Genomic DNA, 15,367 nt, shown 5'->3' on the forward strand with positions numbered 1-15,367 from the left:
CATACTCCTGGATAGGCAGATTAATGTTGTCAAAATGGCCATACCACCAAAAGTGTTATACAGATTTAATGCAATTCCTATTCAAACCCCACTGACATTCTTCAAAAACTAGAAAAAGTAATCATGAAATTCATCTGGAAATGTAAAAGACTCAGAATAGCTAAAGCAATCCTTAGCAAGAAAAGTGAAGCAGAAGGCATCACAATACCAGACTTAAACTATATTACAGAGCTATAGTAACAAAAACAGCATGATATGGCACCAAAATAGGCTTATAGACCAATGGTACAGAATAGAAGACACAGAGACAAATCCACATAAATACAGTTATCTCATACTAGACAGGGGTGCCAAAAACATTCACTGGAGAAAAGATAGCCTATTCAACAAATGGTGCTGGCAAAACTGGAAATCCATATGTATAAAAATGAAATTAAACCTCTATCTCTCACCCTGCACAAAAATCAACTCAAAGTAGAACAAAGACTTAGGCACTAAAACAAAGAGAGACCCTGCGCCTAATAGAAGAAAAAACAGGCCCAAGTCTTCACCACATGGGCCTAGGATCTGACTTCCTTAACAAGACTCCTAAAGAGTAAGAAGTAAAATCAAGAATCAATAAATGGGAAGAATTCAAATTAAAAAGGTTCTTCTTAGCAAAGGAAACAAGAATAATGTGAGGAGAGAGCCTACAGATTGGGAGAAATCTTTACCACATGCACCTCTGATAAAGCATTAATCTCTAGGATATATATAAAAAAACTTAACAGCAAAAAATAATAATAATAATAACCCAATCAATAAATCAAATAAATGGGCTAAGGAACTGAATAAACACTTCACAGAAGAAGAAATACAACTGATCAACAAATACATGAAAAAATGTTCAACATCTCTAGCAATTAGAAAGATGCAAATCAAAACTACTCTAAGATTTCATCTCATTCCTGTCAGAATAGCAATCATCAAGAATACAGGCAACAATAAATGTTGGCAAGGATGTGGTGAAAAAGATACACTCATACATTGCTAATGGGACTGCAAATTGGTGCAAACCACTATGGAAAGCCATATGGAGATTCCTCAGAAAACTTAGAATGGAACCACCATTTGACTCAGCCATCCCACTCCTTGGTTTATACCCAAAGGACATAAAATCAGCATACTACAGTAATGTAGCCACATTGATGTTTACAGCAGCTCAATTCACAATAGCTACGAAGGGACCAACCTAGGTATCCCTCAATAGATGAATGGGTAAAGAAAATGTGATATACATACTCACTGAAATACTACACAGCTTTAAAGAATAGTGAAATTATGGCATTTGGCATTAAATGGTTGGAGTTGGAGAATATCGTGCTAAGTGAAATAAGCCAATCCCACAAAACCAAATGCTGAATGTTTTCTCTAATATGCAGATGCTAATTCACAATAAGGCAGGGGCACTAAGGAAGAATAGTATTACCTTAAATTAGGTAGAGGGAAGTAATGGAAGGGGAGGGGAAGGGATGTGGGGGTAGGAAAGATAGTAGAATGAAACAGATATTATTACTGTATGTAGATATGTGACTATATGACCAATATAATTCTGCAATATGTGTACTCAGAAAAATGAGAAATTACATCCCATCTATGTATGATATATTAAAGTGTATAAATACATTCTACTGTCATATATAACTAATTAAAACAAATAAAAAATTAGAAAAAAGAATTCAGCTGGAAAAAGAGTATTAGACAATGGACAATATTTCATTTTAATATTTATAGGCTGAAGACTTTTTCCCATTCAGAACAATTTCACTGTTAGCCTTAAACCTCAACAACAATCTCAATAGTTCAAACCATAAATCTATTTTCTAGAGACAGGAACAAGTCTGCCCCTTGATCAGGTCAGTCAATAAATTAATGGCTATGGTGGTGTTCTGGAAAGGGAGGTAGACTCCGATGAAGAAGAACAATTTGAGACTTACCCACAGGCCTGGTCCTTGCAGGAACTGGTAAAACAGAAAAGGAACCATTAAATTTGAAGTGGATCTTAAAGTAGGAATTACACATCTACATTGTCAAACATGAATTTGGGTATGGGGTGGCGGGGGGACACCCTCACCTGCTTATGGTTTCCTTTGTGTAAGATAATTTCTAAGGAAAACAAAGATATAAAAATGAGTGAGATAACAATAGTTATAAGGTAGAAAATAAAACTTATTCCATAATGAACTCTAACACCTAAACATGGTAAAATGTATGTTATGATGCTCCATGGTTCACAATGAGAACAAGTACTGATAATGCCAAATTGGTCTGGTGACTGTGAGAACATCCCAATACTCAGTCTCTGTTTATGTGCCCAATAGTTTCTGTGCTCTCTCTTAATGGGCCTGGTTTAAGTCTTTACCTGCTAATCATTCCAAAAATGTCTGTAAGTTATGGAGATGGGTAGAGTTTTCTTTTTCTTTCTATCTTCCTTCCTTCCTTTCTTTCTTCCTTTCTTTCTTTCATTATTTCTCTCTCTCTCTCTCTCTCTCTCTCTCTCTCTCTCTCTCTCTCTCTCTCTCTCTCCCTCCTCTCTCTTTCTCTCTTTCTCTCTCTTTTTTGGTATAGATTGAATTCAGGGACACTTGACCACTGAGCAACATCCCCAGCCCTATTTTGTATTTTATTTAGAGACAGGGTCTCACTGAATTGCCTAGCTCCTCACTATTGCTGAGGCTGGCTTTGAACTCACGATCCTCCTGTCTCAGCCTCCCAAGATGCTGGGATTACAGGCGTGCACCACCATGCCCAGCTCGAGATGGGTAGAGTTTCACATTAACCTGCCATAAACTTATAATAAAAGAATTTTGTGATCTAATGAATTTATATATAATACCCATCCTATAATAGCACAAACATGTAGATTGAATAACTGATAAATCTGTTTCTCCAGAATCTAGACAAAGAGACAAATCAGTAATTGGGTTATTCCTCAGGGGGTCTTCTAAATCAAATTGTCACCAAATTTCTTCTAATTTAGTTTTATTTTGAGACCAATATGATAAAAAGAACACTAACTTAGAATCAGAACACTAACTTAATTTCAAGTTTCAGTTTCACCCTCCCTAGCAATACATCAAATCTCCAAATCTTTCTGGTGCCAGGCATTAGTTTTCTTGTCGGTGAAATGGAAAGGCTATTAACCTAAACACTTATAATGATATGAATAAACAATTCACTCTTGCCCTTCCTCTACAGATTCCCAGAATAATCTCAGCCACCCTTGAGGTTACAATTACTACCTCAGGTCTGGTGATTCCTATAGCTATATGTAGAACCTGGACCATTCTCCTTGGTTTCATAGCTAAATATCAAGCAATTCATATTTCACGCAGACAGCTCAAATAAACACATTTAAATTAAACCCATTCTCCCTGTTACATCTACACATAATTTTAAAACACAAAAATCTGCATGCCTTCAAAATATTTATGACACAACAAAATGTGTCTTTACCCATGTTTATCAGATCACTCTTTTCTTGCCAGCTTATGCCCACTGAATGAGATCATCTGTCTGTGAGATCAAATATTAAAGAAAATAATAGAATGCCTTTACTAGAAATAAAAGTTCAAAAATAGAATATAATTTATTTTACCACTCTAAGTTGTACTAATATGATTTGATTAGATCCAAATAAAAATAGCTGTTATTTACATAATTTTCAGCCCTTCCAAGTACACAATACAACTAGTATTTGAAATAATATTCATGAAGTATAAATAATATCAGGAAAAAGACATTTTAGCTATTGCTTATAAACTTTTATTTTAGCAAATTATCTATTGCATATTACTATATCATGGGAATGTAAAAATTAACATATGACATAATCTTTGCCTTCTGATTTATAGTCTAGTTCAGTCAAATATACAACTGGTAATAATCAAATGTAAGAACTACAACATCAAGAAAAAGTAAAGAATGGTGGGAACTCAGGAGACTAGAAGAGCTAAATCGGCTATACTAAGGGTTGTTTTTTTTACAGGGGAGGTTATACCTGAGCTGAGGACATATAGGACTTGGGCAAAGAGATATAGGAGTCATTAGAGAGCATGAACAATTTGTCACATTTGTCTGCAGTTTAATTTTCTCGTTCTAAATACATGTGCAATAGGTATATGAAAAGGGAAAAGTGGGAAGGTAATTTGTCAGTAGGCATGTTTATTTATATTTTGCTAAGAAGAAACTAAAGGAAAACAATTAATGAGAAAGGAAAATAAGTAAGCAAATAATTAATAAGAATCATATGTATGCTTCACTAAATATTTATTCAATGGACTATATCCTATGTTTTAATTGAAATCATTGATATTCACTCTGACTAATATGCACATAATATTTCAAAAATATTTGACTCTTGTGTCAAATATTTGTGGGTTGTTTTTCCGTGGTAGAGTGCTTGCCTAACACGTGTGAGACACTGGGTTTGATTCTCAGCACCACATATAAATAAATAAATTAAATAATGGTTCATCAACAACTAAAAATAAATGTAAAAAAATTTGACTCTCACAAATCTATACTTTTTACTAAGCTTTTGTTGACTATTCCAACTATTTACATTTATAAACAAAGCTGGGGCTATTGTTTGACTCAGCAATGTTTGTTATAAAGGCAAGATAAAAGACTGGGATGAAAGACTAAGCTACACCCCAGGCAGCTCATTAAGACAGCCCAATTCAACAACAACAACAAAATAATATAGGGTTTTGTCACTAGCTCTTCCTTCCTCAGAACTTAGCTGTGCACTGTGTGCTTCTATGAAGATGCAACAATTCCTCCCCTCCTTGCGACACTTACCTTCATGATTAAATTTCTGTGTTCCACAGACTGACTAAAATTGGTGCCTATTTCAAACACACTTGTGATTCCATCCTCACACAAATTCATCCAGTAATGATATTCCTCACGCCCAGGAAGTCGATCCCAAAAAGTCCTGAAGGCTTCCCAGACAGCTTCCTGACACACTGAAAAATCAATAAAAGAGAATGAAATCATGGCATTTGCAGGTAACTGGATGGTGTTGGAGAAGATAATGCTAAGTGAAGTTAGACAAGCCCAAGAAAACAAATGCCGAATGTTTTCTCTGATATAAGGAGACTGACTCATAGTGGGGTAGGGAGGGGGAGCATGGGAGGAATAGAGAAACTCTAGATAGGGCAGAGGGATGGGAAGGGAAGGGAGGGGGCAGGGGGTTAGCAAAAATGGTGGAATGTGATAGACATCATTATCCAAAGTACATGTATGAAGACATGAATTGATGTCAACATACTTTATATACAACCAGAGATATGAAAAATTGTCCTGTATATGTGTAATAAGAATTGTAATATATTCCGCTGTCATTTATTTTTCAAAAATCAATTTAAAAACAAACAAAAAATAAGTAAATTTTTTAAAAAGTAAATTAAAAAAATATTTATTTTAGTTGTTGATGGACCATTATTTTATTTATTCATTTATATGTGGTGCTAAGAATTGAACCCAGTGCCTCACACATGTTAGGCAAGCACTCTACCACTAAGACACAACCCCAGCCCAAGAGTCAAGTGTAAGCAAAAATAAAAAAGTTGTGGTTGGGAATAAATAAATAAATAAATAAATAAAGAGTAATGAAAACATCTGAGAGCTTATAGGAAATTGAAAGTATTTCATAAAATCAAAAAGGGGATGTTAATCTGGAGTTATCACTTTTTAAAAAATATTTTTTTTGTTGTCAATGGACATTTATTTTTATTTCTTTTATATGCGGTGCCGAGAATCAAACCTTTTGCCTCACACATGCTAGGCAAGTGCTTTACTACTGAGCTACAACCCCAGCCCCAATTACTCTTAAGCTACTATATTTCACATCTAAGAAGGAAAGATAATAATGAGTCCTTATTTATACTTAAAAGTAAAACAAAATTCAGCAGTTGTGCTCCTTGGTATTTGCCTAAATGAACTGAAAACTTATGCTCTCACAAAAACCTGCACACAAATGTTTAAAGTAGCCTCATTTATAATTGCCAAAACTTGGAGATGATGATTTCCTTTAACAGGTGAGTGGACAAAGTTTAGTACACCATTTCATAGAATATTATTCTGTGATTAAAAAGAAATGAACTTTCAAGCTATGAAAGGACATTCAAAAACTTAAATGTGGGGCTGGGGCTAGGGCTCAGAGGTAGTGTACTTGCCCAGCATGTGTGAGGCATTGGGTTCAATTCTCAGCAACACATAAAAATAAATAAATAAAATAAAGGTCTATCAACAACTAAATAAAAATTAAAATTAAAAAACTTAAATGTGAATTACCAAGTGAAAGAAGCTAATCTGAAATGGCTGTATACTACATGATTCCAATGACATTCTGGAAAAGGTAAAACTATGAAGACAATAAAACAATCAGTGGTTGCCAGGGGTTGGGGGAGAGGGAGAGATGAATAGTTAGACCACAGAAGATTTTTTAAGACAATGAAATTACTCTGTATAACACTATAATTGTGCATTCATATTACTATAATTTTGTCAAAACCCATTGAAAATACACCACAAAGAATAAACCCTAATTTAAACTGCAAACTTTACTTAATAATAATGTATCAACATAGGCAAGAGAGTTCTAACAAATGTAGTATCCTGATATAAAATATTAATGCTGGGAGTTTGAGGAGGTATTCTCTCTGGGCATTCTGATCATTTTTTTTTTCACTAAAACTAAAGCCACTCAAAAAATAATGTGCATTAATTTTAAAATATATAGGAGAACCAAAGAGAAAAAAATATTCAGGAGAAATATATTATTGTATTAAGACAAAAACTAATTGAATCCATCAGTTAAGTTAATTCAAAGATTTGAAACTGAAAGGCTGTCAAACAGGGCATTTGCCTATTTTGTATAGTACTGGGTATATTGCTATTCTGCAACCATTCAGAGGTGTAGGTGACTCAAGGCAATGAACAGACTGAAATGAGAGGGAAGAGAAGGACAGAGGTAAGGGAGAAAATATGTAGCAGATATCAAGGAAATTATTTTTCATTACAAGAAGATTGAGAGTACTCATCAGACAGCATATTTAGGTGGAGTCTCTGGACTCACAGAGTCCTAGCCCTAGTTTCACCATGCACTGTAGTTGGATAACCATGAGTAACTTTTACCGATTCAAAGCATCCATATACACATCTTTTTTTTTTAATGGAATGAATAATTACTACCTTACCTTATCTGTAAAAGTATTTTGTAAATTGAGAAGTGCTACATGGATATCACATTATTATATTTGAATATCTCTTATCCAAAATGCTTGGTACCAAAAGTATTTCTGGTATTTTTTTTCATAATTTTGGAATATTTTCATATATGTAATGAGATAATTTGGGTATGGGGCCCAAATTTAAACACAAAAAATCATTTCTGTTTCTCATATACCTTATACACATAGACTGAAGCTAATTTTATATGATAATTTTAATGTGCCTGCATCTTGACTACAACTTGACATATGAGGTCAGGTTTTGAAGTTTCCATTTGTGTCATAATGTTAGCACTTAAAAAAAGTTTAAAATTTTGGAGAATTTTAGATTTCCGATTTTCAGATTAGAGATGCTTAACCTGTGTTATGTTAGATTCTGGTTGTCTGACAGTTGATTGATGGAACAAGATAGTCTAAGCCCTCCCTACCCTCCCCCCCAAAAAAAAAACCCACCAACTCTTCAACTTTAACACACTATAAAACATATAAATCTTTGGCTACAAACAATTTATCATTCATTGAACTAACTGCATCCTTATTATCGCTATTTAAAACTTTTGAACCAATCAGCACACAGAAGAGTTCAGCAGGAACTGAATGAGGCAGAGCTAATCAACCTATAGATTATAGTCTTTCCTCTCCTCTTAAAACTTCCAAACAGGGCTGAGTTGTAGCTCAATGATAGAGTGCTTGCCTCATACACCTGAGGCCCAGGTTTAATCCAGTACCACATAGAAATAAACAAATAAAAATAAGGATATTGTATCCATCTGCAACTATTAAAAAATAAATTCCAAACAGAGGTTGCTGTGGGTTCTCTACTTGGACCTACCATGGCATAGCTGGGATCTCTGCACCTCAACAATGAGGCTTTCCATGACCCGGGGGAAGATGGCAGAGCAGAAGACCTTGCTTTCCAAGCCACTCCTTGGCGTGAGATCAGAAAAGAGGATAAACAGCTTCACAGTAGGGTGGGTGAAAGAAGGATTTTACTGGGATTTAATACTGGACTCTCAGAACAGCTTATGGACTCAGAAGGTAGTATAGGTTGTAGATAATAAAATAAAAGAAGAAAGCCCTCTGCCCACACCCACACCTGCAGGACATGATCTGCACTGGACAAAGTGGGGAGGGAGACTATGAGAACTCGCATTTCAGATGGCACTATGGTGTGTCTTGGTATGGAGAAATCAGAGATCAAAGACACTGGTGAACTGACCCAGAGGACGTACTACACTATACTTGCATGTGGTAAAGACACCACTCATCTCCCTGTTGTGTGTGGAGAGCCAAGGGAAGAGCCATCTTTTCACTATGCTAAGGACACCAGTGACTGTGGGAGTGAGTTTAGGAGCCCATATCTGGAAAGCAAAGCTGGGTCCAAAAAGCAGAACTGGCAGACACCTGCCACACAACTCATAGTGAACCTAGGAAACCAGGAGAAAATTAAGCATAGAGGGTGTGTTAACCAGGAGAATAAGGGGAGTAGAGACCTGAGAGATCCCAGGTCCCTCCCTCCCTTTGAGTCTGGCAGCTCTCAGAACCAGCTGGGGCAGGTCGGATTTGACTGGGTATCCAGGAATGACTGTGATTGGGGACTGAGCCCAGGAGGCCAGGAAGGGCAAGATCCATGGGTGGAGAAGGGTGAAGAAGATTGGCTCCTCTGAGGCACAAGTGCAACTCAGGGTAGACTCCAGGGGTACAGTCTCCAAGTATGGATCAGCAGTTTCTGGGCCCTGGAGGTACCCTGATTTAAAATCTTCAGACCAATCGGCACTCCAGGAAGCACCCTGTACCTACCTAGAACTAACCCCTGTCTTCAGGAGCTCTGTCTCTGGGAATTCCTCTTACAGAAGTCTACAGTGATTCCACCCTGAGAGTAGAGCAGATAACACACTCCAACTCTCTCCACCTCATACTGCTGAGAAGGGAACTGAGAATTTTTGAACTCCAACTAGCAACTTGACAAACAACACAAACAGAGGAAGGATTTGATAACCTGAAGCTCCTATTCTTATATATAATACATACTTCAAGAAAAAAAATGAAAAGACATTTGGGAACAGACAATGAACATATATTCTCAACTGACAATTTTTGAACACTACAACAGAAACAATTCCTTAATTTTTCATTAAGAACTTTTTTCTTCTTTTTTATTTCTTTTCTTTTCTTTCTTTCTTTCTTTCTTTTTTTTTGGATTGTTTGTTTGCTGAATGTTTCATGGACACTTATACATATACATATTTGTGTCTCTCATTTCTAGCATTTTTGAAGGCAGCTATTTTTGATGACGCTATCTTTTCAGATCTAGGGGGTTTTATTAGGGTATTTTGGTTTGGTTTTGTATTGTTTTTACCTAATTCTCTTGATTCTCTTTCTTTTTCCTTTCTTTGCTAACAGCCAAATTCTATTCGCTCTTCCTTTAATATTTTACTTCTATTTTCTCTATGCCTCCATCATAATCATCCTGCATCTCTTCTGCATTCTCCCTGTCCACCATTTGAAATTGCAAACGCTTTTGCAAACTTATTGTTTTTACTATTGGAAATCGCTTATCATACCATTTCTGTTTGTTGTGCCAATTCTCATTGTAGATGTCATAGTAGGAACTGATTACTTAATTTAATGATGTATATTGTTTGCGTTGATTGTTGTTAATATTTGTCTCCCCTAATCATGAGGTACTAGAAACCTTATGGGACACTGTAATTTCATAGAGTAGAAATTCAGCTGCCTCAGATTCATACTAAAATATGGGTAGCCACACAATATGAAAAAGCAAGGAAAGAAACCATCCCAAACAAACCAAAATATCTCAATTACAGAATCCATTGACAACACAGTGGAGGAAATATCAGATCAGAAATTTAGAAAATTCTTAGACAAACTGATCTATGAGGTAAAAGACAACATAAGGAGTGATATCAGAGAGAAAATACAAGAAGAAAAAGAGATCCAGAAGAAGAATCAATCAGAAATCCTCAAAATAAAGGAATCAATAAGCCAAATTAAAAAGTCAATGGAAAGCATTAGTAAAACACTAGATGCTTGGAAGACAGACTTTCAGGCAATGAAGACAAAGTGTGTGTGTGTGTGTGTGTGTGTGTGTGTGTGTGTGTGTGTGTGTGTTTTAATGGAGCTGTAATTATGATTTGAGTCTCTCAACTCCAGAGTGGTTAGGAATAGTTCAATGGACAAGGGAAATGAGAGAGTAAGGGAGAGAGAAAGTGAAAAGAAGGGAGTAGTGGGTAGGAGAAAAAGAAAGATGTGAAATAAATGCCGAAGGAGGGGTATGAACTGTAGTTGTTTAGTTTGAGTTATAATCTTGAAAATAAAGTTGACCATGGAGAAAAAATGTTAAGAGATCCTGAACAGAATTTTTAAGAAATATGGGAAAATATCAAAAGGTCAAATAAAAGATTCATAGGAATAGATAAAGGCTCTAAAGTACAAACTAAAGGAATGTGTAATCTTTTCAATGAAATAATTATCAGAAAATTTCACAAAATTTAAGAATGAAATGGAAAATCAAATACAGGAATCCAAATATACAAAATTATAATAGACCCACTCCAAGGCACTTTATTATGAAAATGCCTAACATACAGAATAATGATAGAATTTTGAAAGCTGCTAGAGAAAAACAATTTGTCACAATTAGAGGATCCAAATCCATTAGATGATCTATTAGAGGATCTGGATCCTCTAATTGTGGTCACAGTTTGGATCTCAGCTGGTTTTTCTAACCCAAACCCTAAAAGCTAGGAGGTCTTAGAAAAATATATACCAATCTCTGAAAGAAAATGGATGCCACCCAAGAATACTATATCCAGCAAAATTAAGCTTCAGATTTGAAGATGAAATAAAAACCTTCCATGAAAAACAAAAGTTAAAAGAATTCACAACTAGAAAGCCTGCATTACAAAACATATGATATGGAGAATAAAAATAAAAACCACCAAGAATATACTTCATCAAGCTAATGAAAATCTAATTCAACTTAAATCTGGCAATAAATCAAATTGACAGGGAATAAAAATCATCTCTTGATAATAATACTAAATTTTAATAGACTAAGCTCATTAATCAAATGACATATGCTGGCAGACTGGATTAAAAACAAACAAGACTCAACATTATGCTGTCTCCAAGAGACTCAATTCATAGCAAAGACATCACAGACTGAAGGTAAAAGGATGGGAAGAAAACATCACTTAATATGGATTGCATAAACAAGCAGGAGTTTCTATTCTCATATCAGATAAAGTTGACTTCAACCCAAAGTTAATCAGAAGAGACAAAGAAGGTCACTTCATAGTGCATAAGGGAATCAGACAACAATTAGAAATAACAATCATAAATATTTATGGCCTAAACGCACCCTTCTCAATATCAAGAATCAAATAAGCCACAAGACACCTCTCTCATCACTAAATAGATCTTCTAAACAAAATTTTAATAAAAAAGTCTACAGAACTAAAAAAATTAATTAATAATTATTTAGACTGAACAGACATATATAGAATATTTCATTCAGTGGGTGAATACACTTTCTTTTCGGCAGCACATAGAACAATATCTAATACAGACCACATTTTAGGACACAAGGCAACTCTTAGAAAATACAAAAAAAAAATAGCTGGGCACAGTGTACACACCTGTAATTCCAGTGGTTGGGGAGGCTGAGACAGGAGGATTGTGAGTTCAAAGCCAGCCTCAGCAATGTAATAATGAGGCCCGAAGCAATTTAATAAGACCCTGTCTCTAAATCAAATATAAAAGTGCAGGGAATGTGGCTCAGTGATTAAGTGCCCCTAGGTTCAATCCCCAGTACCAAAAAAAAAAAAAAAAGAAGAAGAAGGAGGAGGAGGAGGAGGAGGAGGAGGAGGAGGAGGAGGAGGAGGAAAGAAAAGAAAAGAAAATACAAGAAAAATTGAGATAATACACTGAATTCTTTCAGATCATAATGGAATAAAATTAGAAATCTATTATTAGAAGAAAAAAATTACTCTAACACCTGGAGACTAAATAATATGCTATTGAATGACCAATGGATAGCAGAAGAATCAGGGGTGGAATAAAAAAGTACTTAGAGGTAAATGAGAATAGTGATACAACATATCAAAATCTCAGGACACTATGAAGGCAGTTCTAAGAGGAATGTTCATAGCATTAAGCTCATTCATTAAAAGAACAGAAAGTCACCAAATAAATAATCTACCATTACATCTCAAAGCCATAGAAAAAGAAGGACAAATCAATACCAAATCACTAAAAGACAGGAAATAATTAAATTAGACCCAAAATTGAAATTGAAATTGAAAAAATCAACCAAACAAAAAGTTGTTTCTTTGAAAATAAATAAATAAAATTGATAAACCCTTAGCACCAAGCTAAACCACCACCCCCAAAAAAGAGGAAAAACTCAAATTATTAAAATTTGTGATGAAAATGGAAATATCACCAAGGAAACTACTGAAATACAGATAATAATAAGAAATTATTTTTAAAATTTATACTCCAATAAATTAGAACATCTGGAAGACATTGACAAATTTCTAAGAAGGTATGACCTACCCGAGTTGAATCAGGAGGATATAGAAAATATAAATAGATCAATTTCAAGTGATGAAATCGAAGATGCCATCAAAAGTCAATCAACAAAGAAAATCCCAGAACCACACAGATTCTCAGCCCAGTTATACCAGCCCTTCAAAGAAGAACTAACACCAATCCTTCTCAAACTATTTCACAAAGTAGAAAAGGAGAGAACCCTTCAAAATTCATTCCATGAAGCTACTAATACCCTGAGATTAAAAAATAAAAGACAAAGAAAAGAAAGAAAACTATATATCAATAACCCTGATGAACATAGATGTAATATTCTTAATAAAACACTGGCAAATTGCAGAGAAAAGGACATTAAGAAGATAGTGCACCATGACTAAGTGGGGTTCATCCCAGGGATGCAAGATCAGTTCAACATACAGAAATCAATAAATATAATTGACCACATCAATTAATACTTAAAGAAAAGAACCACATGATTATCAATAAAAGCAGAAAAAGCATTTGACAAAATACAGCATTTGTTCATGTTTTAAAAACTAGAGATAGTAGGAATATATCTAAACATTGTAAAAGCCTTGAACAACAAACCAAGGCCAACATCATTCTAAATGAAGAAAACTGAAAGCACTCCCTCTAAAAATCTGGAACAAGACAGGATGCCCTCTTTTACCACTTCTATTCAACCTAGTCCTTAAAATTCTAGCCTGAGCAATTAGGCAAAAGAAAGAATTTAAAGAGATATGAATAGGAAAAGAAGAGCTCAAACTATTTGCTGACAACATGATCCTATATTTAGAAGATCCAGAAAATTTGGGGGAACTCATAAATGTATTTAGCAAAGTAGCAGAATCAACACCCATAAATCAATTGCATTCCTATACAACAATGATGAATAAGCTCAAAGAGAAATTACGAAAACTATCCCATTAACAATAGTCTCAAAACAAATAAACAAACTTGAGAATCAATCTAACAAAAGAGGTAAAGGATATCTACAATGAAAACTATAGAAAACTAAAGAAGGAATTGAAGGGCTGGGGATTTAGCTTAGTTGGTAAAGTGCTTGCCTCACATGTACAAGGCCGTGGGTTCAATCCCCAGAATCACCCAAAAAAAAAAAAATGGAACCACCATTTGATCCAGCTCTCCCAATTCTTGAACTATACACAAAGGACTTAAAATCAGTATACTATATTGACACAGCCACATCAATGTTCATAACAGCTCAAGTCACAATAGCTAAACTGTGGAAGCAACCTAGATGCCCTTCAACAGATGAATGGATAAAGAAACTGTGGTACATATATGAAATGGAATATTACTCAGAATTAAAAGAGAACAAAATTATGGAATTTGCAGGTAAATGGATGGAGTTGGAGACTATCATGCTAAGTGAAGAAAGCCAATCCCAAAAAACCAAAATCTCTCTGCTAAGAAGATGATGATCCATAATGGCGGGGGCAGGGAGTAGGGGCTTGGAGGCAGGAACAATGGTGGAATGAGATGAACATCACGACCCTAGGTACATGTAGGATTGAATATGTGGTGTGACTGTACATCATATATAATCGGAGAAATGAAAACTCATGTTCCATTTGTGTATAATAAATCAAAATATATTCTGTTGTGTATAACTACTTAGAACAAATTTTTAAAAAGCTAAAAAAATTAAAAGGAAGGAATTAAAGAAGACCTTAAAGATGGAAAAATCTCCCATGCCCTTGAATAGGCAAAACTAGAATTCTCAAAATTGCCATATTACCAAAATCGCTATGCAGAATTAATGCAATTCATATTAAAATTCCAATGACATCCTTTGTAGAAATAGAACAACAAGTCATGAAATTCATTTGGAAAGCCAAGTGGCCCAGAATAGCCAAATCAATCCTTAGTGAGAAAAGCAGAGCAGGAAGCATCACAACACTAGATCTTAAATTATACTACAGAGCTACAGTAACAAAACAGCAGGGTCAGCACCAAAACCAGCAGCAAGACCAATGAAATAGAATAAAAGACAGAGACAAACCCATATAAACACAGATATCTCAAATTAGACTAGACAAAGGTGCCAAAAACATACATTGGAGAAAAGATAGTCTCTTCAAAAATGGTGCTGGGAAAACTGGAAATCCTTATGTAGTAGAATGAAGTTTAACTCCCTTACCCTGCACAAAACTCAAAGTGGCTCACAGTCATAATTATTAGACCAGAAACTCTACACCTACTAGAAGAAAATGTAGGCACAACACTCCAATATATCAGTTTAGGAACCACTCAACAAGAATCCTAAAGTGCAAGAAGTAAAATTTAAAAATCAATAAATGAAATGGTATCAAATTAAAAATTTTCTTCACAGCAAAGGAAACAATCAAGAGTGTGATGTGAGAGCCTACAGAATAGGAGAAAATCTTTGCCACCTACACCTTGAATAAGGTGTTAATTTCCAGGATATGCAAATAACTCAAAAAGCTTAACACCAGTAAAACAAAAAAATCCAATCAATAAATGGGCAAAGA

The 15,367-nt window shown here is 34.9% G+C and overlaps 1 protein-coding gene across 1 annotated transcript in view; it reads right to left on the bottom strand.

The window, feature by feature from the left end:
• Impg2 (interphotoreceptor matrix proteoglycan 2) overlaps window positions 1–15,367 on the bottom strand; it is a 91,956-nt gene that overhangs the window by 67,396 nt on the left and 9,193 nt on the right. Inside the window, exons 3-4 of the mRNA XM_026402438.2 lie at window positions 4,843–5,009; window positions 2,114–2,145 (exon numbers count right to left, since the gene is read on the bottom strand). Coding sequence (XP_026258223.2) covers window positions 2,114–2,145; window positions 4,843–5,009 — 199 coding nt within the window. The remainder of the gene's footprint in view (window positions 1–2,113; window positions 2,146–4,842; window positions 5,010–15,367) is intronic.

Source organism: Urocitellus parryii, chromosome 2, assembly GCF_045843805.1.
Source record: "Urocitellus parryii isolate mUroPar1 chromosome 2, mUroPar1.hap1, whole genome shotgun sequence".
NCBI classification, from domain to species: Eukaryota; Metazoa; Chordata; class Mammalia; order Rodentia; family Sciuridae; genus Urocitellus; species Urocitellus parryii.